The 27,375-nt window shown below is 38.9% G+C and overlaps 1 protein-coding gene across 4 annotated transcripts in view; it reads right to left on the bottom strand.

Moving 5' to 3' along the window:
* The window catches only part of bard1 (BRCA1 associated RING domain 1), a 177,863-nt gene that overhangs the window by 5,046 nt on the left and 145,442 nt on the right, over nucleotides 1–27,375 (bottom strand). For all 4 annotated transcript variants that reach the window (XM_043693340.1, XM_043693343.1, XM_043693341.1 and 1 more), the window contains one exon: nucleotides 24,290–24,382. In XM_043693340.1, coding sequence (XP_043549275.1) covers nucleotides 24,290–24,382 — 93 coding nt within the window. The remainder of the gene's footprint in view (nucleotides 1–24,289; nucleotides 24,383–27,375) is intronic.

Genomic DNA, 27,375 nt, shown 5'->3' with positions numbered 1-27,375 from the left:
TGTCTACCTGAAGTCTGTTAAAATAACGAGTTCAGGTTAAAACCTGATTTCCTCCAGTAAAAAAAACCTAGAATTGCTTCCATCTCCCCAGAGAGCTAAGCAAGATTTTTAGACCTTTCCACAGCTGTTACACACTAAAGCTTTTATTGAAAAATAGCCACATCAACAATGGAATTAATCAAAGCCTGGATGAGGATAATTTGTTGCACGAATGTGCATGGAAAGAGTTCAGTTTTACCCATTTGCACTGGATGAAAATGTAATGTCATGATACATTATTAATAATATGTTTACCAGTGAAATGTTGGCTGTTATTTACTATCAAGTTTTTACACCAGAGATTGCACGTCACTCTTTTCAACAGATTTCTCATCCCCTCACAAATCAGTGTTATATACGCCTACATCTGCTCATTATTCAGGTGAAGATTATTAGACTTGCATTGAAAATAAACCCTCATCCATGTTCTCCAGTTTTATTAAATGCATCACATGATCCTGACTTTGTGATTCAGTTGCTTTATATTGGAACTATACCCCAATGAACTGGCTATTCATACATCATGCCAATGTCAGCTTTTTGAATGTTAATATCAAACCGATGTTCATCACCCATTCAGATCATCATAATGGTTTAAAGAAAATCTCCTCATTGCACCTCTGGTACACTGCCAATTAGATAGAGAGAGCAAATCCTGAGAGAGCAAGTCAATCTGAAACTGGCTCAAGATTTATAATCATTGCAGTGAACATAAAGCAAATAAAATGAAAATGTTTAGCACAAGTACTATACTTAACAATAACTATGATTTTTTCTAAAAATGTCAAGAACCATCAACTATGAACACAAGATGGACCCCCAAAATGTTCTTTTACTTTCCACTGCAAATGCCTCGTGTAGATTTATACAGTATTTTACATTCCAAACAGCTCTATAACCAATGAAGTACTCTTACAATGTCGGAAATGCAGCAGCTAATTTCCATACAGCTTGTAAGATTCTAGTAAATCTCCTCTGCACTCCCTCCAAAGCAATTATGTCCTCCTGTAACGTGGTGATCTGAACTACACACAATACTTCAGTTCGTAGTCCAGTGACATTACCATTACCACCTCCCCTAATAATTAAACCACAATGTGACAATGACCAGGTAATTTTTTTTAAAGGATTAAGTCAAATGATAAATATTGGCCAAGGGACTGGGAAACTCCCCTTCACTTCTTTGACGTATTGCCATATAATATACTTTGACTTGAGAGAGATCAGGGACTTTGGTTTAAAGTTTCATCTGAAATGTGGCGCCTCTGACTGTGCAGCACTTCCTCAGTACTACTCCAGAGTGTCAGCTGAGATTTTGTACCTGTGTCTAAAATGCCCATTAGCATTTGAACATGGACAAACTTAGAACCTGTGGAATTTTAACCACAGAGATGTCCACCAAGGCATCTAAAAAGAATCATAACCCTACTCATTCCTCAAATTTGAAGAATATCTTCAACAGAGATATGGCAGTCAGTCATACTGTTACTTAAAATATTCATATATGATACATGAATTGAATGGAATACTACAATCAGTTCCAAGCCGTCTATTTGGAATAAAGGACAATGACAGCAATCAAACTATTGCGACTAAGACCTTGTCCTGATGCTCAGAGTCAGGTTGGGATGTGTCTTCTCTATAGCCTGAGAAACAACAGGCAGAAACCAATTTTAATTCTGTACATGCTGTGACCAGCAAGAAAAACTGCAAAAAATAATCCATCATTGCCATTTTTGTCACATTAACATATGGACAATTTCAGTCTTCACTCAACCAAACTAAGATCAGAAAGATATCCAATAGCTTTCCCAAGAGTGGCAGTGAACGTTCTCTTTTTGGGTACAAAGTCAGACAATTGTTATGTTATTTGGATTTGGGGAGGTGGAGCAAGAGACATTGTTGTGCACTGCAATGTCTGATCAGTACTCGATTTAGCAAGGGGGCACGATATATGGCCAAACATGAAAACAACCTCTTTGGAATACCTGATAAGTCTCTTCAAGCATATCATGACAGAATCCTAGGACAGTACAGCCTGAAGGAGACTCTTTGAGCCATCAACTTTGCTTTGCCTCTGTTAAAGAGCAGTCTGGTTAGCTATTCTCTTACTCTTTCTCTGTACCTTTGGAGGATGAAGGGAGATTTGAAAATGAATTGGAATGACACAGAGTTAAACAAGAAACCTGAACAAAACCTGAAGTGTACCAACTTGGTTATCAGAACTGTGGAAACCATGCTACAAGCTGCACTGGTCCCTAAACCTTACTGAGGAGCAGGAAATTATGACATTTTCAAAAACCTGAAGACTCACTTTTAACCCTCTACCAATGAATGCTAAAGATTTAACATCAGAGCTTAGGAAGAAGGGGAGAATGTTCATCAGAGTGTGACCGTACTGAGGTATCGAGTTGAATCTTGAGAATTTGCAAAACTGAAAGATCATCTCATTGGAGGTAGGATTGTCTTAGGAACAAGAGATTCCCCCAATAACAGTACATCTGCTGAGAGGAGAGACTTACTCATGAAAACCACTGAAGAGCAGTGGTTGGAAAAGTTAATCATTAGCTGGAGAATATTGATGGAAGAACTGATGAGGCTTTTTGTATACTAAGAGACAGTTCAGGCATCCAAGTACAAGACAATAGAGAAAATTAAGATGTATTTACAGAAGGACCAGCTGAAAGATCAAGGACAGTGGGCTCGATCTAAATATTGCAAAGGTCAATACACACAAGAGAAGGAAGCATAACCAGCATGGGGAAAGTAGCCCTCAAACTGAAAGCAGCTGAATCACGTTTGCTGAGAAGATGAGAAACAAGCTTATAAAGACGGTTGCTGGAGATATTTCAGATGATGATTCCCATGAATCACCATACTCTGAAATAGGTTGGCACCATCAAGTCTCGAATTAAAATGGTTTGTGTCTGTTGGTATGATGACTGCAATGGAAGAGCACAAGTTAATGGAAAGTATCACATAGACAGCAGAGCTATAAAAATGAGAGGTTATCCACTTTGCAGCCCAGATGGACAAATCAACGTAAATGGTGAAAAGCTACGAACTGTAAATGACGAGTTTAAAATTTAAGATTTAGGGGCCCAAATACAGTAATCTCTAAAGGTCAATTGTCAGTACAAAACACTATTTACAAATAATGGAGTTTAGCCTTTGTCTCAAGAGGGCTGGTTTACAAAGTGAAGGTGAAGATACAGTTTGTACAAAGCTTTGTTTAGACTCCATCTGGAGAAATACATTCAATTTTGCGCTCTGCACCTCAAGAAGGATATTTGGCTTTGGTATGGATGGATTGTAGATATACAAAAATTATACAAAGGCTAAAAAAAGTGCAATTATAAGGATAGGTAGCAATGATTCGGCTGATATTTCCTTGCAAATAGAGGATTAAAATATGATATATTTGAAGTGCTTAATGTGAGTAAAGGAACTAATAGGATAGATAAAGAGCTAATGACTAAAGTCCAGAATAAGTTAGTAAATAAAATGAGAGCTAGGTCTTTGAGGATTGAGGTTAGAAAGCAATTCTTCACACAAAGATAGTGTAAATCTATAACTATCTTCTCAAATCCTTTTGAGGGTAGGTCAAATGAAGGTTTCAACAAGGAGATTATTAGATTTTTGTTCAGGTTAAGGTACTAATGTAAATCAATTAAATTAAGATACTAATCAGCAGTTATGCAATTAGATATATGAACAAACTCTAGAGGCAGCTTAGCCTCAAACTGAAACTATGCATTTCTAAGATTAACACAATTGTAATATTTTGCACCTTGATTCAACACAGATACCTTAGTACACTCAGAGAGAACATGATGGCAATTAGAAGTTTTATGCTCACTGGAACTGGATTGGAACTAACCAGTTTCACTTCTCACTTCACTATCAGCATCCTGGGAGTACATCAAATTTGACCGGGCCAGCCATATGAATACTTTGCAAGTAGAAATACTAAAACAAAACCAAGTCAAAGTCTGGGAAAACTGAGGTGAGTAACTCACCTCCTAACTCACCCAATCCTAATCCACCAACTATAAGGCACATGTCAGGAGTGTGGTAGAATACACTCCACTTGTCTGATTGGGGGCAGTTCCAACAACCCTCAAGAAGCTTAATACCATTCAGGACAAGCATCAGCTTTGAGAGGAATACCATCGAACATCTTGAATATTCACTCCTTCCACTGAGACTTAGTGGAAACATTGTGTACCAGCAACAATATACACTGCCAAGAGTTCTTTGACAGAACCTTCCAAATCTGACCTCCACCACCTTGAAACACAAGGGCAGCACCACCACCTGCAGATTCCCCTCGAATCCACTCACTATCCCATCAGAATAGTGCCAATTGAAAAACAAGTCACTCAACCTAATTCCATTTTCAAACATTTGATTAATAGCCCTGAGGTTATGGCAGACAACTTGAGTTTAGGGTTTCTGCTTCATCGTTTTCTCATCTCCCTTCTAATTATTCTCATTAATCACTTTAAATAAGTGCTCATTAGTCATTGACCTCTCAGTCCACAAATCTCGTCCCTCACAATTATGTCAATAGCATCACTTTAGAACAATTTCCATCCTGCTGATGTAACAGTTAATGTGGAAAAAATATGCATTTTGATCCCCACACCTGGCATTCCAGCCCTGCAACCCTCAACTAAGCTGAGCTAGGTAAAATACTGCGTATCTGCTCATGTATTATTTCCAATATCTCTGCAGGTAAAGGGATCAAATACTTCACACACAAATATTCGCTTAGAAAAGCCCCTTTTATTTGTTCTACATATTTATTTATAATAACTCTGAAAAGTTGTCTACTGACTCATGGGGAGGAACATATGGGATCAGACACTTCCACATAATCACCTAAATGGGTCTGTTGTCAATGATAACTCCCAACACATGGACCTTTTTATTATATATTCACATTTAGTAATTTGCTAGTGTTGCCAGCACATGCATTCATAGTTGCAAATGTCCTTCACATAGACAGCCAACTCAAAATGATAGTAAGAGGGCTTTAAGACAGGAATTTCAGAACTTGGGAGCCAAGGAGCTGAAGGCACGATGCCAATGGCAGGGTAAAGGTAATGTGTACAGGCTGAAGATAATTGGTGGGAGCACAAACAAAGCTCGAGTCAGAAACAGCAACTAGGAGAGGGTTCTAAATGCAGAGATACCTACAGAATTAGGGAGAGACAGGGTTACAAACGAATTTAAACAGGAGGTAGGGGATTTTTAATTGGTGGCATTAGGGAGCCAGAAATCAAAATGGACTGATAGGTGAATGGGACTTGCACAGGATTGGGATAGAGGTAGTAGGAAGTGAGACTAGGAGTGGAATCAGGGTATTTTGGTAGGGTTGGTGATACAAAGCAGAAAGGGTTCAAAGAAAGACAAAACACTGTTATTCATGGGTTGAACAAAAATGGCTCAAAGCTATCAACAACTTGCCTCAATAATTTAAAGATAAAGGGTAAATTGATAGGTATCCAATCAAAGATGATTGTTAGGTCTGTTAATCTAACTATCAACTCCTGAGTCGGCTGAGACCTAAACTGGCATTCTAGAAGTCATGATTGGAGGTGTCAATGTTGGACTGAGGTGGACAAAGTTAAAAATCACACAACATCAGGTTAAGTCCAACAGGTTTATTTAAAAGCACTAGCTTTCGAAGCACTGCTTCTTCATCAGGTGGATGTGGAGTAGAATTTTAATAAGTAATATGCTACAAGATTTGGACCATCAGACAAAACAACAATACCAAACTGCTCTGATTAAATAATACATGCTTTTCTGCATCAAGTCTCATAAAGGCCAGTCTCCTGGAAATAGATAAGATCATTTTTCAAATTTAGAGAGCAAAAAAACCACTATAATGACAAAAGATGCTTGAGAATAGAATGCATGGTGTGTACGATGTAACAGCTAATTGAATTAGTCAATGTGATTCACGCTATTCCACTGCTGTTTGGACTAATTTCTTTTGAAATTTAGCTAATAAATGGGCCAATAAATTATAACGGCTGCTTTAAATCCAAAGCAGTCCAAATATCCCAAAGTCAGCAACTGCTACGGATTAAGCCCCAGACTCTTCCTTTTTCATTATTTCCAATCTATTTTTATTTGTTTATTTTTCATTCCAACAGCAAATGCTAATGCCAGCTGAAATAATTTGAAGAGTTTTTAAAGCAGGCAAGGGTCACAGGGCTCAAATTGTGAACTCTGTTTTCTCTCCACAGATACTACCAAACTACTGAGTTTCTCCAGCAATTTCTTGTTTTTGTTTGTTACAGTGCAAAGGATGACAGTTTTGAATCTATATCTCAGAAGTGGCAATTCAAAATATGACAGGTGCTGGTAATCTGGACTAAAACCAGAATGCACTGGTAATATTCATGTCAGCCAGCATCTGCAACAAGTGAAGCAGAGTTCATATTTCAGGTTGATGACCTAAAGATCAGGATAGGTACATCGAAATGGCAACCAACACAGAAGATCCATTTCCAAAAGGAAGGCCAAAAGGGCAGCACATAACAGGGCACTTTGCAGCTCCAAACCCTTTCTCAATATTTTCTGATGAAAATAATAATTTCAAGGTATTTAGTAAGCATTCAATAATGGCCATAAACACCATATTTAATATTTCCTCAATTACATTTGTTCAGGTCTCTAAAAGCTATTTTGGATTGATTTCATCTTGCCTTTTCTCAAATACTGAATACTAAATACATCTCCTAATCCTGTGAATGACGTGGCGCTTACTCAATTCCCAGTGAGTAAAGTGAACTTGCATGGAATAAACTAAACAATTAAGGCTTTGTCTCGTGCACTTCTCAAACAAGCAATGGTCAAATTTAATGTCCCCTTGCTCCAAACTTTAACAGAGAGGAAACTAGACCAAAAGAAAACAGCGGTATGTACTCAGAAATCAATTAAAATAAACCTATTATGTTGACTAATAGTTTTAAATAAATCTATTCCTTGATGGATATTTTCCAGATGGACATTAGTGTGGGAGAGTCAGAGAATCACATTTTTAATAAAACCAATTCTTCTAGTTTGAATAATTACTTTGCCTTACTATTTACATTAGTAAAGGAGAATAAAATGCCGGAGGTCCTGAGAAAATTAATTGTGGATTGGGCACAGGAACTGAATAAAATTAATGTAAGTAAAACAATAGTAATGAGGAAATTAATGGATTAAAGTGACCATGCCCCAAGACCTGACTATTTTCTTCTGAGGGTGTTAAAGGAAGGAGGGGAACACACTATAGATGTTATAACTATAATCCCTAGATGTAGGAGATGTCTCTTTGAATTGGAAAATTGCATATAACACTCTGCTGTATCTTTTTTTTTAAAAAAGGACAAAAGAGGAAAATCAGTTCGGCCCAACATCTGTGGTGGGGAAATTGCTGGAGTCTATGATCAAGGATGGGGTAACTGAACACCTTGAACATTTTCAGTTAATCAGCGAGAGCCAGCATGGATTCATGACAGATAGGTCATGCCTGACAAACCGCAATGAAGTTTTTGAAGAGGTGAATAAAATAATGGACTGGAGAATGTCTATGGATGTTGATAATATGACTTTCAGAAGGCAACTGATAAAGTCCCACATAAGAGACTGTTAACTGAGGCAATGACCCAAGTAAGTGAGAACAAATTACTGACCTGGCTGGGAAACTGGTTGCGTAGCAGGTGACAGAAAGTAGGGACGTTGGTAGGTACTCAGATTGACAGGATGTGATCAGCGTTGTCCCACAAGGATCTGTGCTAAGATCTCAATTATTTACATGATTTATTAACAACTTGGATAATGGCATAGAAAGTCATATATCCAAATTTGCTGATGACACAAAATTAGACAGCATTGTAAACAACGTAGAAAACAGCATAAAATTTGCAAAGGGATATTGATAGACTAAGTGCCCAGGCAAAATTGTAGCAAATCAAGTTCAATGTAAGCAAGTGTGAGGTTATAAACCCCGGGTTAGATCTAATTTGTAGTGTGAGCAGATTTGGGCACCGCACCTTAGGAAGGATATATTGACCTTGGAAGGAGTACAACGTCGGTTTGCCAAAATGATACCTGGAATTCAGGGCTTATGAGGAGACATTACACATAAATTGGACCTGTTTCCTCTCCAATTTAGAAGGTTAAGTGGTGATGTGATTGAGGTCTTCCAGACAGAAAAATACAGAGTAGATAATGATAAACTATTTCCATTGGTTTGGGACCACCCTCCCCACTAACCTATCACTATCATCTCCCACCTGCATCCACCTATCACCTTCTCAGCTACCTTCCCCCAGCCCCACTCTCCTATTTATTTCTCATTCCCCGTTCCTCCTACTCCATTCCTGATGAAAGGGCTTACGCCTGAAACATCAACTCTCCTGCTCCTCGGATGCTGCCTGACCTGCTGTGCTTTCCAGCACCACACTTTTCAACTCTGACTCTCCAGCATCTGCAGTCCTCACTTTCTCTGAGATCCTACATTCTATCAGCCAAGAGCATTTAGCTGTCCAAAAGATCTCAATGACATAAGCTTCTGACTTTGACAAAGGAGCATTCAGGAGAAAAAGCTAAGTTAAAAAATTGTGCTCATTTCTGGAAACTACTTGAGTGCATAATACAATGACAATAATTCAGATGTTCTCTGTGCAGATGCCACTGACATTGACTGTAATGGCTTTTACTTGGTGTGGTCATTCGTGCTTACCCTACCACATCACGTTTCCTCTTTGCAAAAGAGTAATAAGCAGAAAAAAGGCTAAAATTCACACAACACTAGCTTATAGTCCAACAGGTTTATTTGGAAGCATTAGCTTTCGAAGTGCTGCTTCTTCATCAGATGGTTGTGGAGTGTAAGATTGTAAGATACAAAATTTATAGCAAAAGTTTACCATAAGACATAGACATAGGAGTGGAAGTAAGGCCATTCGGCCCATCGAGTCCACTCCGCTGTGTGATGTAACTGAAATTATATATTGAAAAAGACCTGGACTGTTTGTTAAGTCTCTCATCTTTAGAATGAACATGTTGGTTTCAGTTCTTTCATATGTAAATTGCAGAAATTTTTTTAAGTTACATTCTCAAGAAAAAAAGGCAACTTGGTAAAATATCATCTTGAAATTATGGAGTCAGAATTTTACTGGACCATGGAATACAATTCACCTGGTGAATCAATTTTGCCCTCAATGTTTATGAAATTGCCAGCTGACAATAGGATAGTGACCAAAATAGGGCATGCAACAGAGTAACTCCTTGGCCACTGAGAATGCAGTAGTTAGTGACGACTGACAGTTAGCTACTAGAGTTATACTAGGATTTCAAACAGGAAATGGCTGCTGCTTATAAGCAAAATAATGAATTAAATCAAGTAATTTGACTGTTACATGTCATCATTCATTTTAAAGTGTCAAAATGTTTTTTGTCATTCAAGAACCGTTCTTCTAGTTTGAACAGTCCTGTAGTCTCTTCCCCCATTTGGTGACTCTCAGAGTGTGCTTACTTTTCATGTGGCAAGTCATCCTTTGGTTGAGAAATTGCATGTAATCAATATTACATTTTATTTAGCATATAGTTGAAGGTTTCTCACAAAATTATTGACAGATACTATTATCACAAATGTCAAATTAAAGGATAATCTCACTCTTTTAGTTTTGTAAAAAATGATACATTAAACAACCTCCAAACTCAATGATCAAGCAGGAACGCAAAGTTTCTGCAGATATTCAAAGCTAGATTTTCGACTAGTTTTCAGTTTGTCTGTGATTAGTGTTATACAACAGATCATTTTTGTAAATTTGAATAGCCAAACAAAGGATAACAGGATAGATGCAGTCAGATGATGTACAGGCTATACAAAATAGGGATTGTCCCCTCTACCACTTCTTTAATTTGATGAGATCAAACTCATATTACCACAGCTCTATTTGAATGACATGCAATTTACCTACAGCATACAGCTATAAGCCAAACTAAGCCACTCATGATGAATCTGTGTGCACTAAAACCCCAGTTCAAGAGAACGATATGTAGTAACTCTTCAATGAAAGCATTTCTAAATTAGGTTTGAACCGTCATATTTATTTTGATGAAGTCACATTCAATTAGAAGGATGAAGCAACTAAAGCATGCAAAATCTAGCTGTAAAGTTCTTAATTGCTTTTTGGGTTGAGATACAAATGGCCTACATGTATGCAAAAGGTTCCAGGTGCTTTGAATCGCTGAGTTTATTAGCCTTACTTTTGCTTGAGTAAAGCACTTTCAAGGGAGAAAATAATAAAACAAAATTGAGAATTTACAAATTTGCAGATATCCGAAGCTGTTAGCTGGAATATTATCCTTTTAGCCATGGGATATAGATTTGAATCCAACTTAAGATAGAATGTATAAAGATAGCTGAAAGCTGGTGACCATTTTAAATGAAAGGGATTCAGGCAGCCTGGATCCATTTTCTCATAATTATGAACATGCAGCATAGAGGTGCCCTCTATTTTACCAGCCATATTCAGAGTCAACAAAATAGATTTCCGCAAGAAGAGGGACAAAAAAAGTTAACAGCTGGATACAGACTGCAATTTAGGTATATTATGCAAAAGGGGTATACACAGTTGAGAAATTGATAAATGTGGCTCTTCAATGGCTTAAGGCTGTAACTATGCGATACTAGCAGGATTCACAAGTCTAATTCCTTGTCTGTGTTCTGTTAATTCATCCTAGTTCTGCTGATGTACAAGACCATTAGAAATAGGAACAGAAATAGGCTGTTCGACCCCTCAGACCAGCTCCGCCATCCAATAGGATCATGGCTGATCCGACTTTCCTCATGACCCTCGATTGCCCTTTTGATCAAGAGTCTATCTCAGCCTTAAATAATGCATACACAAGGGCTCTGCCCCAACAGCTCTTTGTGGAAAGGAGTTCCAAAGACATCAACCCTCAGGAAAAAAAAATTCTCCTCCTCTCAGTCTTAACTTGACACCCCTTTATACTGAGACTAAGCCCTCTGGTCCTAGATTCTCCCATCAGGGAAAACATCTTCTCAGCATTTAACCTGTCAAGCCATTTATGAATCCTATATATTTTAATGAGATCAACTCCCATTCCTTTAAACTCCAATGAGTCGGCCTTCCTGATTACCTGCTGTACCTTTGTGTTTGCTTTCCATGTTTCATATTCTGTTCATTTGTTCTCTCTTCCAAAATGAACAAACTTCGCATTTTCCCACATTATTGTCCAGTTGTCAACTTTTCGTTCATTTATTGAGCCTACCAATGTCTCTCTGTAAACTGTTTGTAGCCCTCTCATAACCTGCTTTTCCACTTATTTTTGTGTTATCTGAAAGTTGGACTATAGTACATTCACTTTCTTCCTCCAAGTCAGTAACGTATATTGTAAACAGTTGTAGTCCCAGCACTGATCCCTGCGGAACTTCACTGGTCACCCCTTCTACCCACATGCTGTTTTCCAACTAGCTAATTCTTCACCCATGCCAAAAACTACCTCCAAAATCATGGGCTGTTCTCTTATGTCTTAAACTTCTGAGAGGTACCTTGTCAAATGCTTTCTGGAAGTCCAAATACAACACATCTACTGGTTCTCCTCTATCCATTCTGGTTGAAACTTTCAAAAAAACACTAATATATTAGTTAAACATGATTTCCCTTTCAAGAAGCCGCGCCAAGTCTGCTTAACTATATTATGAGTGTCCAAATATTCCACTATTACTTCCTTAATAATCAATCTCAATACATTTCCAACAACAGATGTTAGGATAATCGGCCTCTGTCACATTTTGCCTCCCCTCATTTTTGAATAGTGATGTCAAATTATCTGTATTCTAATCCTCTGGTGCTTCACTAGAATCCAGGGATTTTCAGAAATTACAACTAATGGCGGCATGGTGGTTCAGTGGTTAGCACTGCTGCCTCACAGCACCAGACACCTGGTTCAATTCCAGCCTCGGGCGACTATCTGTGTAGAGTTTGCATATTCTGCCAGTGTTTGCATGGGTTTCCCTATGATGCTCCGGTTTCCTTCCATAATCTAGGGATGTGCACATTAGGTGAATTGGCCATGCTAAATTGCCCATAGTATTCAGGGTTGTGTAGGTTAGATGCAATAGTTAGGGGTAAATGTATGGCAATAAAGTAAGGGGATGGGTCTGAGTGGGTTACTCTTCGGAGGATCAGTGTGGACTTGTTGGGCCAAATGGCCTGTTTCCACACTATAGGGATTCTACAAATCTATAATGCATCCACTATCTCTGTAGATACCTCTTTTAGGATCCCAGGCTACAAGCCATCAGGGACAGGGGACACAGCTGTCTTTAGCCCCATTAGTATGTCTAATCCTACTTCATTAGTGAAGGTAAAGATACTTAGTTCATTCTCTATATCCTTTACTATTAATGGGATGTTTGGGGTATCTTCCACCATAAAGACTGATGCAAAAGCTCTGTTAAACTCCTCTGTCGTTTCTTTGTTTCCCACAACCATCTCCCTAGATTCATTTTCTAAGAGGCCTATGTTCACTTTGACCTCTCCCTTACTGTTTGGATATTTATACATTTTTTGTATATCTAGTTTGTATATTCCTCACTAGTTTGGACTTACAATTTATTTTCTCAGTCTTAATTATCTTTTCAGCCTCCTTTGCTGGATTCTGAATTTATCCCAGTCTTCAAGGCTATCACTGACTTTGGCCTCCTTATATGCTTTTACTTTCAACATAACACTCCTCTCAACTTCCTTGGATAAGGATGGTTGGTTTAACCCTCTCTTGGAATCTTTCCTCCATACCGAGATGTATTTTTGCTGAAAGGTCTAAGAGGTGCAAAACTTTGTTTCAACAGTCTTGGGTTAAAATGAAGATGATCAATAAAGGTACAAAGCAAGTGCACAGTGGTGTCAAATAAAAGCAAGATTTGGCTAGGCTATGATGATCTTGATGATTCAATAACTTGCCAATAGCTTCTATTCAGGCTTTCTCCAGATGAGGCTCTGAAAACTAGGTAAAAACAATGACTGCAGATGCTGGAAACCAGATTCTGGATTAGTGGTGTTGGATAAGCACAGCAGTTCACTGATGAAGGGCTTTTGCCCAAAACGTCGATTTTACTGCTCCTCGGATGCTGCCTGAACTGCTGTGCTTTTCCAGCACCACTAATCCAGAGGCTCTGAAAACTGCAAATTCGTTCCTTCAGGCAGTGAGGGAAAGAAATTTTGGGTGTAAGCAAGGGCAAGAAACTGCTCCCTTTATCATCTCAAATATTCCTTACCTGGGTAAGTACATGGTCAAGATTACATCACACAACTGCAGAAAGGACCAGTAAATAAATCTGGTACATACCCAGAGCTACCATAATAAAGCCACTGCTTAATGAAACACCAAATGACAGTTACATTGGATAGAAATAAAGGTGATCAACAGGTGGTGAATGGAATCAGCAGGGGTTAGTGTTGCAATTGTCAGCAAGTATAACTTACAAATTACAAAAAAATCCTCTTTGAACTGAAACCTCTTTGATCATGATATAAAGACCTGCCTAAAGGCCACATATCTTTCAGCTGATTATATAATATAGAATAATGTATCTTAGAAAATCTGAAGCTCTTCACAACTTTTCTCTCTGGTTGCTATAATTAAGGCTGCTATTTCAATGTTCAGGCACTGATTACACAGCTTACACCGTCATAGCACGAGTACTACCTAAGATTCTTTTCAAACTGATCCTCACTACTTTCTCTTTTTCAAGGCACTGCAGGGCAGTGCATCATGAAAATGTTCTCAGGTACAATGACTTCACACCAAAATGAGATGTTCATGTCAATTTCTCAGCCATCAACAGGGTTAATTATTAATTTCTAATCTATCAGTGCCATGGCCAGATCTAGAAAACTAACAGTGTGATATAATCTATTGCACACAAGAGCAAACTTGTCTTCTACAACACCAGGATATTCTCAACACGTTTTATAACCAACACAGTATTGTTTGAAATAAAATGTTGGAAATACTCTCGTTAGCCAGCATCAGTGGAGAGAGACAGTTATGTTTCAGGTCAAAAGGACCTTTCCTTAGAATTGAAGACAGTAAGAAATGTGGTACCATGAAATTTTTGCTCTATAAGCTCTCCTGCTTTCCAAGCTATCACAGGCAGACCCTTTTATTCTTCTGGTCCTACCTCACCTTTTCCATTACATTTCTTACTGTCTTCAGTTCTAAGTCAACTTGACCTGAAACATTAACTGTGTTTCTCTCTACAGAAGCTCCGTGACATGTTAAGTTTTTTCCAAAATATTTTTTTTTTGATTGCTAGCATCCACAGTACTTTTGTATAGCCACTTGTCAAGTATGATCATGTAAATGTAATTTTGCAGCCAATTGGCATATATCAAAATTCCAGTAACAGCAATAAAATAATGACCAAGTAATTTGGGTAATTGAATGTTAATTACTGACCAGTGTACTGGGCTGAACTTTTCTGTTCTTCCACAAATGGTTTTGTAGGATATTTTGCATCATCTCAGATGGCCAATGGAGACTCAGTTTAACATCTTATCCAGAAACGATGCAATGCTCTAGCTGTACTATCAGCCTTGTTTATCTGTCCACTCAAGGAACTTGAACTCAAACCCTCTAATTTAGGAGCCGAGTTCTGTCACTGCATCATAGCTGGCAAAAGGAAAAGGGACTAGGAGCAATCAAGGCAACAGTCTGAAGAATTAGCAAGGTATTCTGCTAACAGTTCGGAACTGACTAAACACTATATTATAGTGCTGAGGACAGGCTGGACAAACCACAATCAGATTAAAACAACACAAGCATGGACCAATGATCAAGAAAGGTCATAAAAAAACCTTGGTTACTTTTAGAATGAAAACAGGCAGGCAAAATGAGGCAACAAAAGCTGAGGAACATAGGAAGACACAGCAATCATTGGTGCCCTTTATTGCAATTTTCATTTCCACATGATCTAGCTCAACCCAGAAGCATTATGTATCGACATTCACCCGGCTAAAGATTCCGATTTCAGGTTACAATCAATTTTATGTGACAATTGGAAGGGAAAAGAGAAATGTTACAGCTCTAAACTTGATATTTTTCCTCATCTGCTACATATACATTTTGTTTATCAATAGCCAATTGTATATCTGTGCATTAAAAAGATCTCAAAGGAAACAATAAAAATAGAGCAGTCCAAAGTATAAAAGTATCATAGTCAGTTATAGTCAGGCACAAGTGCATACACAGCGTGTTGGATAACAAACACTTCAGGAGTACCACCTAACAATTCATTACTTCAATTCATCACTTTCCTTCCCTGTCACTTCAGACACCAATTCTTAATCAGATGACCCAGCAGTGAAACAGTAAGCCTGGACCACCAAACAGGGAGGGTGGGACATTAAGCTTGGGATACCAAATGCCTCCACAGCTTTAAAAATGCACTGGAAATGTGCACTTGTACTTGTGAGGCAAATTGCACCCGATGTCATGCAGCTGTTTGTTCATGCAATGAATATCCACTGCAAGGATCCTGAACATTAGATCAGAAAATCAACAGTACCAATCTAACATTTATAGTGTCCATTTTTAGTCTCAATACTCTAGTCAATGATCTCACTTAACCTTACTCATATGAACACACCTTCAACTTGAGAAAGGACGTGCCATCAGTGTTATTTAAACGGATCATCAAATACTTTGCAGTTTCTACACGTAATTGGTGCTTTCTTTAGCAATGCGAAGGTTTACAAGGAATGCTGTGATAGGCACTGAAGTACTTTGTGCTGACTTCAAGGCTTCTGTCCAAACCAGTTGCTTTCAGAAGAGGGAATTCAAACATATTTCCCTGAGAATGTTGAATAGCTTGGAAGATGATGGAGGGCATGTTGAGTAAGAAAAGCTGCTAGAAGAGGGAGAAAAAGATGGAAAAAAGAAGACTCTCAGTGGGAGACCATTCCACCCAACACATTCTGGAACGAATTCTCCCACCAGAACCTCAGTGAAGAACCACAGATGAGATGTAGGTAACATTAGTCAGAACACGCTTGCACTATGGCATACAAACTTTAGTTCTTTACTTAAAGAGAAATGTAATTATATTGGAGGCAGTTCAAAGGAGGTTCATGAGATTGATTCCAGAGATGAGGGATTTGTCTTGTAAAAAGATTGACCTTTTCTTGGCCTATGCACTGTGGAGTTTAGGAGAATGAGAAGAAATCTAATTAAAGTACAGAAGATGCTAAAGGGGATTGACAAAGTAGATGTAGAAAGGATATTTCCTAATGCGGGACAATTTAGAATGAGCAATCACAGTTTTAAAATTTAAAACAAAGATGAGGAGAAATTATTCCATTCAGAAGGTTGAGGATATGTGGATGCTGAGACATTGAGTAAATTTAAGGAGGAGGTAGATTTTTATTTAGTAATGGGTTAAAGAGCAGGCAGGAAAGCAGGCAGAGAAGTCGAGTCAAGGCTGAGATGAGATCAGCCATAATCGCATCAACCAGTGGAGAACGCATGAGGGGCTTTTATCCATGTCTGCTCCTAGTTCTTAAGTTCTTATGTTCAAAAAGAATATTCCCTCATCTTTCACCTGCAACAGCAAGGACTATAGTGGATCAAGAAAGCAGCTCACCACCATCTTCTCCAGGGCAATTTGGGATGGTCAATAAATGCTGGCCTAGCTAGTGATACCCACATTCCATAAAGGAATAAAAAAACTCACTGATTTTCTTGCACTTGCTTCTTTCTCACTAGTGCAAATTGCACAGAGCCCAAGGTGACAACTATGGTGTAGCAGCAAGCTCACTGGAATAATAATTCAGATATCCATGCTAATGATCTGGACAATGGTTCAATTCCCATCGTGGCAAAACATAGAACTTAAATTGAGTTTAAAATCAAAAACTGAAATCTAGCCACATTGTCAATGGCTATGTGGGCAATAGTTGTACTAAATTTATTAGTGCCTTGCTTCTTCTGAGCTGAAGCCAGACATATTTACAACATTCCACAGGTTGTTATCCACTGTCCGTAAAAACACAAAAAATAGGAACAGCAAGAGACCATCCAATCATGGATAACCTTGTGCTTCAAATCCATATTCCCGCCAACTCTCCATAGTCATTGATTCCCTCAGATTCCAAAAATATGTACATCTTAACATTCAGTATATTCAATGATGGTGTCTCCACAACTCTTGGGAGTAGAGAATTCCAAATGTTCACAACCCCTTGACTGAAGCTGTTTCTCTTTATCTCAATTCTAAATGATTATGGCCACTTAACTTGAAACTGTGCTTCCTTGATTTATATTCACAGCTAGAGGAAGCAATATCTCATTCTCTAGTCTGTCAAATCCCTTTATAATGTTGAATGCTCCAATCATAAGACCATAACAAGCCAGGGAACTATAGACCAGTGAGCCTGACCTCGGGTGATGGGCAAGATGTTGAAGGGAATCCCGAGGGATAGGGTGTACACATATTTGGAAAGGTAAGGACTGATTAGGGATACTCAGCATGGCTTTGTGCGTGGGAAATCATATCTCACAAATTTGATTGAGTTTTGTGAAGTAACAAAAAGAGGATTGATGAGGGCAGAGTGGTAGATGTGATCTAAATGGACTTCAGTAAGGCATTCAACAAGGTTCCCCATGGGAGAGTGATTGACAAGATTAGATTTTGTGGAATACAGGGAGAACTAGCCATTTGGATACAGAACTGGCTCAAAGGTAGAAGACAGGGGGTGGTGATGGAGGGTTGTTTTTCAGACTGGAGGCCTGTGACCAGTGCAGTGCCACAAGGATCTGTGCTGGGTTCACTACTTTTCAACATTTATATCAATGATTTGGATGTGAGCATAAGAGGTATAGTTAGTAAATTTGCAGATGACACCAAAATTGCAGGTGTTGTGGGCAGCGAAGAAGGTTATCTCAGATTACAACAGAATCTTGATCAGATGGGCCAATGGGCTGAGGAGTGCCAGATGGAGTATAATTTAGATAAATGTGAGTTCTGTATTTTGGGAAAGCAAATCTTAGCAGGACTTATACACTTAATGGTAAGGTCCTAGGGAGTGCAGGTTCATAGCTCCTTGAAAGTGGAGTCGCAGGTAGATGGGGTAATGAAGAAGGGGTTTGGTATGCTTTCCTTTATTGGTCAGAGTATTAAATACAAGGGTTGGGAGGTCATGTTGCGGCTGTACAGGACATTGGTTAGGCCACTGTTGGAATATTGCGTGCAATTGTGGTCTCCTTCCTATCGGAAAGATGTTGTGAAACTTGAAAGGGTTCAGAAAAGATTTACAAGGATGTTGCCAGGGTTGGAGGATTTGAGCTATAGGGAGATATTAAACAGGCTGGGGCCGTTTTCCCTGGAGCGTCGGAGGCTGAGGGGTGACGTTATAGAGATTTGTAAAATCATGAGAGGCATGGATAGGATAAATAGACAAAGTCTTTTCCCTGGGATGGGGGAAGTCTAGAACTAGAGGGCATAGGTTTAGGGTGAGAGGGGAAAGATATAAAAAGAGACCTAAGGGGCAACTCTTTCACTCAGAAGGTGGTACGTGTATGGAATGAGCTGCCAGAGGAAGTGGTGGAGGCTAGTACAATTACAACATTTAAAAGGCATCTGGATGGGTATGTGAATAGGAAGGGTTTGGAGGGATATGGGCCGGGTGCTGGCAGGAGGGACTAGATTGGGTTGGCATGGACGGGTTGGACCGAAGGGTCTGTTTCCATGCTATACATCTCTATTACATGACTCTGTAAGAAATAGGAATAGGCTGTTTGGCCTCTCAAGAACGCTCCGCATTTCATTAGGATCATGGATGATCCAGCATTTCTCATATCCACTTTTCTGTGTTTTCCCATAACCCTCAACTTCCCCATGCATCGAGAATCTATCTCACTCCAATTTATCCATTTCCAAGACTGCCAAAACCACTAATAACTCCTTCTCTTTCAATATTCGCTCGTTCAAGTATATCACACAGTCTCCCTCCCCAATATGTATACCCACATTGTCGTCTCTACAGTAAGCTGATGCAAAGTACTCATTTGAATCCTCAGCTATACCTTCCAGTGCTACACACAGATTACTACTTTGTTCCCTAATAGGCCCTACTCTTTTCCTAGTCATTCTCTTGCCTTATTATATTTATAAAACACTTACAGATTTTCCTAACGTTATCTACTGGTGTTGTTTTCATACTCTGCCTTTACTCTCCTGATCTCTTTTTTCAGCATTTTCTGCAACACACTTTATACTCCTCTGGGGCTCCACTCATTTGAGCCTTCTGGACCTAGCATAAACTTCCTTTCTCTTCTTGTCCAAGCTTGTATATCCTTTGAAAACCACGATTCTCTAGACTTGTTGGCCTCACCCTTCACCCTTATGGGAACATGTTGGCCCTGCACGCTCACTATCACCCTTTTGAATGTCTCCAACTGCTATCACGTGGATTTTCCTTCAAATAGCTGCTCCCAGTTCATTTCGGCAAGATCTTGTCTTATTTCATTAAAATCAGCTTTCACCCAATTCAGTTAGTTCCAGTCCATAGTCTCCCGGAGGTTCATTGCATCGCCTCCAACAAAAGTATTCTATAAGTAGAGGCCAAAATTACACAGAATATCATATACATAGTCTCACAAAAATCCTGTAAAATTGTCACAAGACTTTTTTATTCTTGTACTCCAACTCCCTTGCAATAAAGGCCAATGTCATGTTATCCTAATTGTTTCCATTATTTGCATGCTAAAATGTTTTTCTTTCTTTTATAAGTACATTCAACACACTGTGAAAATCAACATTTAGAAGTCTTTAAAAAAATTTATTCTGACTTTCTATTCTTAGGACTATTGTAAGTAATCACACATTTGCCCACAGCATTGCATAAATATAATTTTGAATTGTTGCCCACTCACTTACCATGTCTCTATCTTTTTTCAGCTTCTTTATGCTCCCCCCCCTCCACACACACACTAATTCCTACCTAGCTTTGTCTTGTTGGCTAGCTTTCATACGTCACAGTTTCTTCGTCTAAGTCATTCGTCTAGATTGTACATTGCTGAGACCTCAACAGTAATCCATGCTCTCTCCATCAGTCACAGTCAGCCAATTTGAAAATGACCCAGCTATTTCTATCTGCTTCCTGACTGTCAACCAAGTCACTACCCATCCTAATACCTCCAAATACACAAGGCCTTATTGTGTGCATTAAATATTTGTGTGGCATCTTATTGAATGGCTTTTGGAAATCTAAGCATTACTGGTTCCTCAAAAAGTTGTAATAAATTTGTGAAACAGGATTTACGTTTTATTAAACCATGTTGACTTTTTCAAATTATGCTATACTTTTCTAAGAACATTGTTAAGACTGCTATTTTCCAATGGATCTTTTGCTATGGCATTACCAATTAACCTTAGCTCATTGCACAATATTAGATCTAAACTAGCATTAGCCCAAGTTGATTGGTAATCAAGAAATCTGAGTGCTCTAGGAAACGGTCATAAAAGTATTTTACAAACTCATCTTCCAGGCTATCTTGCCCATTTGATTGGTCTAGTCAAAACGAAGCCTGAAGTTTCCCAAAATCACCACATTGCTTTTGTTGCAAGCTCCAACAACTTATTACCACAAATTCTATCCAATGGTATAACTGCTGTCTGGAGCCCTATAAATATGCCACAGGTCTTTTCTGATCTTTGCTATTCCTGCTTGCAACCCATAAAGACTTTTTTTTAAATTGTGCTAAGATTATTTCTCACAAATGTCCTCATATTATTCTTTTCTAGAAGGGATACTTAACCTCCTTTCCCATTTTGCTGTTCTTTATGAAATGTTGTGTGTCCTGGGAAAATTATTTCCCAACCTTATTCACTTTGTTCTCAGAGAACACAACAAGACTCATGATTCACAGAGCTACTCAGTCTCATGGAGAGGCGTCTCAACAATCCTCGCAATTTGTCTGAGGTCTTCTCAAGATTCTGTGATCCCCTTTGCACACTGCAATCCGTGGCCGTGATGCCAGCAATCTCAGCTTCCATTGCGGTCATTAAGATATTATGTGGCTGAAGCTGCAACATTAGTCATCTGACTCTGCATCATGGTTGGGTTCACCATTGCGCAAAGTTTGACAGTACCTTCATGTCTGAAAGGATGAGGCCCAAGTTCTGTGTAAAACCTTGTGCCAAGGTAGTGCTGGACTCTCACACATTCCTTAACACTGACCACTAGCCTATTGGCAGATTTCCCATGCACCAAGCTTTTCATTTCATATCCAACAATCAATATCTTTGTCGAAAGTCTCTACGGTTAAACTCATGTGCAACCTCTTGCAAACTGGCACCTACTAGCCTGATTGTAGTTCATTCATGTCCACTAGCTCACTACGTGCAGACCGCACTACAATATAGCATCTAAGTTAGCCTGAGCCTAAGGCTGCAAATGTAGAACTAATTGACAATACTGTGCCTTCTCATTTCTCTCTGCCTGGTATTCTTTCATTCATGGCCAAGCTACACTTCTCAAGTACCCGACAAGGTAAAGGCACAAGAAACTTGTACATTAAAAGAGTGTGTGATATGAGAATCATATCCCCAAGTGGGATACGAAGAGGAGGACTGGGAATACCGTGAGCATAGTTATCTGCAACAGTTTCAATCCTGCTGCTGGCCATGGTTTCAGCAATAATGGAGATCAGTGCAGTCTCCTTCAAGGAGATTAAACGTGAACCTTCCCTCCTTTTAGCTGCAGTGGACATTTTTCTTCTATTTGATTGATTCTTTCATGGGATGTGGGTGTCATTGGCAAGGACAGGACTTGCTGGAAATTAAGAGTCAACCACATTACTATGGATACAGTCACATGTAAGCCAGACCAGGCAAATACAGCAAAGTTCATTCATTCCCTAAAGTACATGAGTGGATCAGATGGGTGTTCTTCACAGTCTTCATTACTGAGACCAGCTTTCAATTCCAGATTTATATTCCACCAGAAGCCATGATGCAACTTAGATAGGACTTTGCTTGCATATTAGTTAGTTCATAGACATTACCACTACACTACCATTTCTAGTCTTGGGTTATATGCAACTTGCACTGTTAAGAAACAGGGAGTTGTTATTGAATAGTTGGCAGTGCATAGGAAATGAGAGATGTGAATGTGCTAATGGAAGAGAGATCACTGTGAAGCGCATGATCACAAAATATAAGGTCTAATTGATAAGAGTTTGTTGATAAACATCAATAGGGATGTGATGATTTGAGCAATGGCTGAGATGGCTGGCAATATAGCATTTAAATTTGCATTTTCTGACATTCCTCTGAGGTTAATGAACTTCTTATGGCAGTGCCCAGGTCAAGTGGGCTCAACTCCTGTCAGCAATCTCCATTGCAGTGTGCTGGCACTGCCTTTTGACAGTCTGTCAGGTGGGTCGTAGAATCATAGAGATGTACAGCACGGAAACAGATCTTTCGGTGCAACTCGTCCACGCCAACCAGATATCCCAACGCAATCTAGTCCCAGCTGTCAGCACCCGGGTCATATCCTTCCAAACCCTTCCTATTCATGTACCCATTCAGATGTCTTTTAAATGTTGCAATTGTACCAGCCTCCACCACTTCCTCTGGCAGCTCATTCCATGCACATACCACCCTCTGCGTGAAAAGGTTGCCCCTGAGGTCTCTTTTATATCTTTCCCCTCTCACCCTAGACCTATGGCCTCTAGTTCTGGATCCCCCACCTGCCATCGCCCTGTGCTGGTGGTCTGGGAGCAGGGCTGGCAGCATCAGTGGAGAGAGAAAAGAGTTAATGTTTCAAATGCAATGGATGCTCCTTCTGGCTGTAAAATTATGTTTTTTATGCTGTTTATAAAGAAGGTGGAGAACTGAGTGGAACAGATGGTGAGAGTCCTCCACAGCAAAAGACAAAGTAAGTGCTGATGGTAGCAAAAGAGAGATTGAGATGCAAAGTAAGTGTTAATGATAGCAGAAAATGAGTCAGCTTTGCTGAGATCAAACCATGCAAAGATAGCATGGAGGATAATCAAAATCTAAGCAGCACTTTGTAGCCTTCAGGACTTAACATTGAGTTCAATAATTTCAATAACATTGTCCTCCATTTTGATAACAGCCCTCCAAATGCTCGAAATCACTCACATAAACATACAACATGAAGATGACCAGCTACCTGCATCGGAATCAACCAGCTTAACATTAATTGTGCATTACAACATCTGCTTATGACAATTTTCCTACTTCCACCTTCCCTGAGAACCATTGAGTAGATAGCGTAAGAACTAGACATTCTCACCTCAATAATTTATTTCATGTCGTCCCCAAGAAGCAACTTAAATATTAATGTGTGCCTCAAAGCCAGCAAAGTACTGAAAACTTTGTGTGGTCAGTTTTGAATTTTTTGAACAGAAGTCGATACATCTTTAAACCATACAGAACAAAATGTAGCTCTAATTCCTGATTTCTGCTGAATTGGTGCGTCAGCAAATACAGCATTTGGGGCATAATAGCATGCCGCAACTGCACTGAAGGGCTTAAAAAAGGAAATCAGTCAGGACTACCCAGGTTGATTGCTTTCCATTGACCACCATGAAAATAACGAGTCAGGAAAAGGCCTTTCTACCACTGATATTGGAAAGAACTAGAGCCACGTTACCTTTCACAGCCAAAAATTCTGCCTTGGGTTACAAATGAAGGATGGTCAATTTGAGCAAAGCATTTAAAGGCTGCTAGCAAGCAAATAACTACGTCCTGCACATGTCAGGTCAGAGAAAAGAAAATGATAAGCAAATTGGATTGCATTTTTAAAAAAATCACTTTTTCTCTGTTCGCTATAGGAACTATCACAAACAAGGCAGATACAGGTAATATCAAACTAAAAGATTAGAGACTAGCCAGGTTCACGAAGCCAGGCAAGCAGTGCTGAGTAAACGTCATGAGCTCAGAATTGGGTTATTTCATAGTAAATAATGGATAGCAGGTAGGTGTTAAAGTCAGACTGACAGGAATAGGTAACATTTCTAAACTGCAGGTTTTTTACCACTGGTACTCTTCAAATTTCATCCAATATTAAAACATCTCCACATCCAGGCATTTCTGTGTAATCTCTGGTCTTGCTACTCCATCTAACAGCTCAACACTGCTGCAAATTAGGCTGCAATTATTTTAATATAATGTTCTACTTACATTCAAAATTCATAAGCCAGCAGCCAGAGACGATCCCCATCAAACACTTCATGGTAGAGAGAGCCTGATCATTGGGAACAATAATGTGCGTCACTAAAAAGCAAAATCAAAAGCAAAACACTTGGTTAAAAATACCTTCAAACAAACTAGAACATAACAAATCATTATCTTTCTTTCCCTGTGAACTTCAGTTTGCAGGTCAGGCTCTGATAATTCAGATAATAGGATTTGTCCATTCATAAAAGATAAAGTGAAACAGCCATGACAACCAAGCCAAATCACATCAAGGACAAAGACTTTTAAACCACTATCTGTCATTATATTACCTAATTAAACAGTGATGTGCTGCAAAACTTCCATTTTAAAAATAGTTACTGGTTTGTGCTGAGATTCTAACAAGTGTCAAAGTTCTGGGCTTAAGGGAATAAAAATGAAGTCACATCAACAAAAATATCAACTTTTCCTCCTGCTGTGTACAACCTGTGTCAGCTGCACATCATTGATAGTTTTATCCTTGAGCTAGAAGACAGAGACCATTAGCTCTATTGTAGCACATTTGCCCATAATAATGCATCTCAAGAATAGTTTGATTTTTAGTCCTATAGATTAGTGAAGCATCTGGATGAATCACTTTTCACGAATAGTAATCTGAATATCAGGCATAGTCTCAAGATTTCTATCCAGCGCAGGATTAAATCAAGAGATGGAGCCACAAAATATTTAATAGCATGGCTTATTCCTTTTATAACTGGTGTAAATCTATATGTTCAATCTTCCAAATATTTGGCATCCAATATATTCTATAGATAATTGCCAACTTTTCTTTGCGGAAGTCATTTGTTACAAATAAAATTAACAGAAAAAGTTTGAATTACAATGTGTTAAATTCAGCAGTCTCCAAAGGGTGATACCCAACTATTTTAAGAATGGACTATTTTGTTGCTGTAACTTAACATGCTCAGTACCAACTATTTAAAGATGTTTGTTCAATTAACATTTTTACTCATCTCTCAAAATATCTGCATACACTCGGACTTCCTTTCCTTGATCCAAATTGTTAACATGCCAACTGACTATCAGCACAACATTTAAACAAATGACAAAAATTTGTAGTTCTAAACCTTCTTTTATGAGTTCAGCTCATCCTGAAATTACACAATAAAGTACTTTTGAAGTGAAATCACTGTTGTAATTTAGTAAATGCTGTGCTCAACAAGTCCTACAAACAACAGCATGATAACTCAACTATTTACCTGCTCATTTAGGTTGGTTGAAGGGTAAATATTGGCCAGGCCACCAAAAGAAACTTCCATGCTCTTCAGGATTGTGCTGATTTGTACATTGTCCGGGGAGTTAAGTCAGAGGTCCAGTTTAACGTTGTTCGTGAAAGATGATAGCTCCAATGGTATAACATTCCATCAGTAATGCACTGGAATGTGGACTTTATGCTCAAGTTTCTGGAGTGGGACTTGAACCAACAACCTTCTGACTCAGTGGCAAGATTGCCAACAGCTGTGAAGTCTGTGTTGACACAGAATCTTAACAAACAGAAGGAGTCTATTTGGTCTCTGCCGACTTTCTGCACAGCAATCCAATCTGCCCCATGCCCCAATCGGTCGTGGTGGCCCTGCTCATTTATTTCCCTTAAGTGCTCAGCCAATTTCCTTTTGAAATCATTCATTGTTTCCACTTCCAACATCTGGGCTCCAAGTTATAATCACTCACTGCTTTAAAGTAAGATCTTTTTCAGTTCAACCCACAACTTTTGCTCAAAACCTTAAACTCATCCATAGCCCCTTGAGTGGGGGCTGGGGTGGGGGTGGGGGTTGGGGAAATATACTGTTAAACTTTATTCGGACTCAATATTTTGACCAGCAATTAAATGAACAACACTAAAGTAGCGTGACATTTGGGGACATTAGCCAGTTAAAGAAACTGTGCTAAGAATGCTAATAGTATCTGGTCTGACATACAAGATTATGGTTTACAAATTGATCAAGTGCTAAAGGGTGACATGCCATTCATTGAAATCTTGGTGATTTGTTTTACAATTTCAGACCATGACCAATGGCAAATACAGTCTACCAAGAAAGAGGAAAAAACGTCCATTAAATAATTTACCTTAATGCCGGTTGGGTATTTTATGAGCACTTTGAATCTAACATGTGACTAATCCAAAGAATATCAATAATCAAGTTTTGGAGATTTTGTTTGAATGAGACATGGTGGAAAGGACTGACAATTCTGTCCTTTCAGAAGTGGAAGCAAACTTGGAATGGATCTGCTCACCCAATACTTGAAAAAAATGTTTCATGCTTAACGGCATAGTGATTTAATATCATGATTCATTCACACTTTCTTAACTTTATTATAGTAGAACTTAGCAGCAAATGTGCAGCATAATACACATTTTATCACATTCACCTTGAACAAACATAAAATATTAATCTGAAAGGAAATTTCTTGACAGATTCCATCAAGTCTTAACAAATAACTTACCATTAACTTTAAAGATGAATCATGGGAATAACAGGTTCCTTCAATTAAGTTTTGCTCAATAAATAATTCCTATATCACAGAGCATATAAAATGAAGAAACAGACTATCCAACACAACTGCTCCATGTTGGTTTTGATGTTCCATATCAGCGCCCACAACTCTACCTCACATAACTCTATACATTTAGTATAGTCATGAAGGTCTCTACAGTTCTGCCTGCTGCCTTCTCCTTTATAAAAGAAAGTGCTTCAGCCTGCTCAATCTTTAAAGATAATCTCAGTTCAGCCCACAAACTCACTTTCGCACTTTCACAATGCACAGCATATTTATTCTTGTGGTGCGCATTTAAAAAAAATGTATTCATTCACGCGTGGGTTTTCTCCGGGTGCTCCGGTTTCTTCCCACAGTCCAAAAATGTGCAGGTTAGGTGAATTGGCCATGCTAAACTGCCCCTAGTGTTAGATGAAGGAGTAAATGTAGGGGAATGGGTCTGGGTGGGTTACGCTTCGGCAGGTCTGTGTGGACTTGTTGGGCCGTAGGGCCTGTTTCCACACTGTAAGTAATCTAATTCTGGTAGGGATGTGGGC

Source organism: Chiloscyllium plagiosum, chromosome 7, assembly GCF_004010195.1.
Source record: "Chiloscyllium plagiosum isolate BGI_BamShark_2017 chromosome 7, ASM401019v2, whole genome shotgun sequence".
Classification (NCBI taxonomy): Eukaryota; Metazoa; Chordata; class Chondrichthyes; order Orectolobiformes; family Hemiscylliidae; genus Chiloscyllium; species Chiloscyllium plagiosum.
Note: the sequence above shows the minus strand (reverse complement) of the source record. Positions and strands in the feature narration are given on the sequence as shown.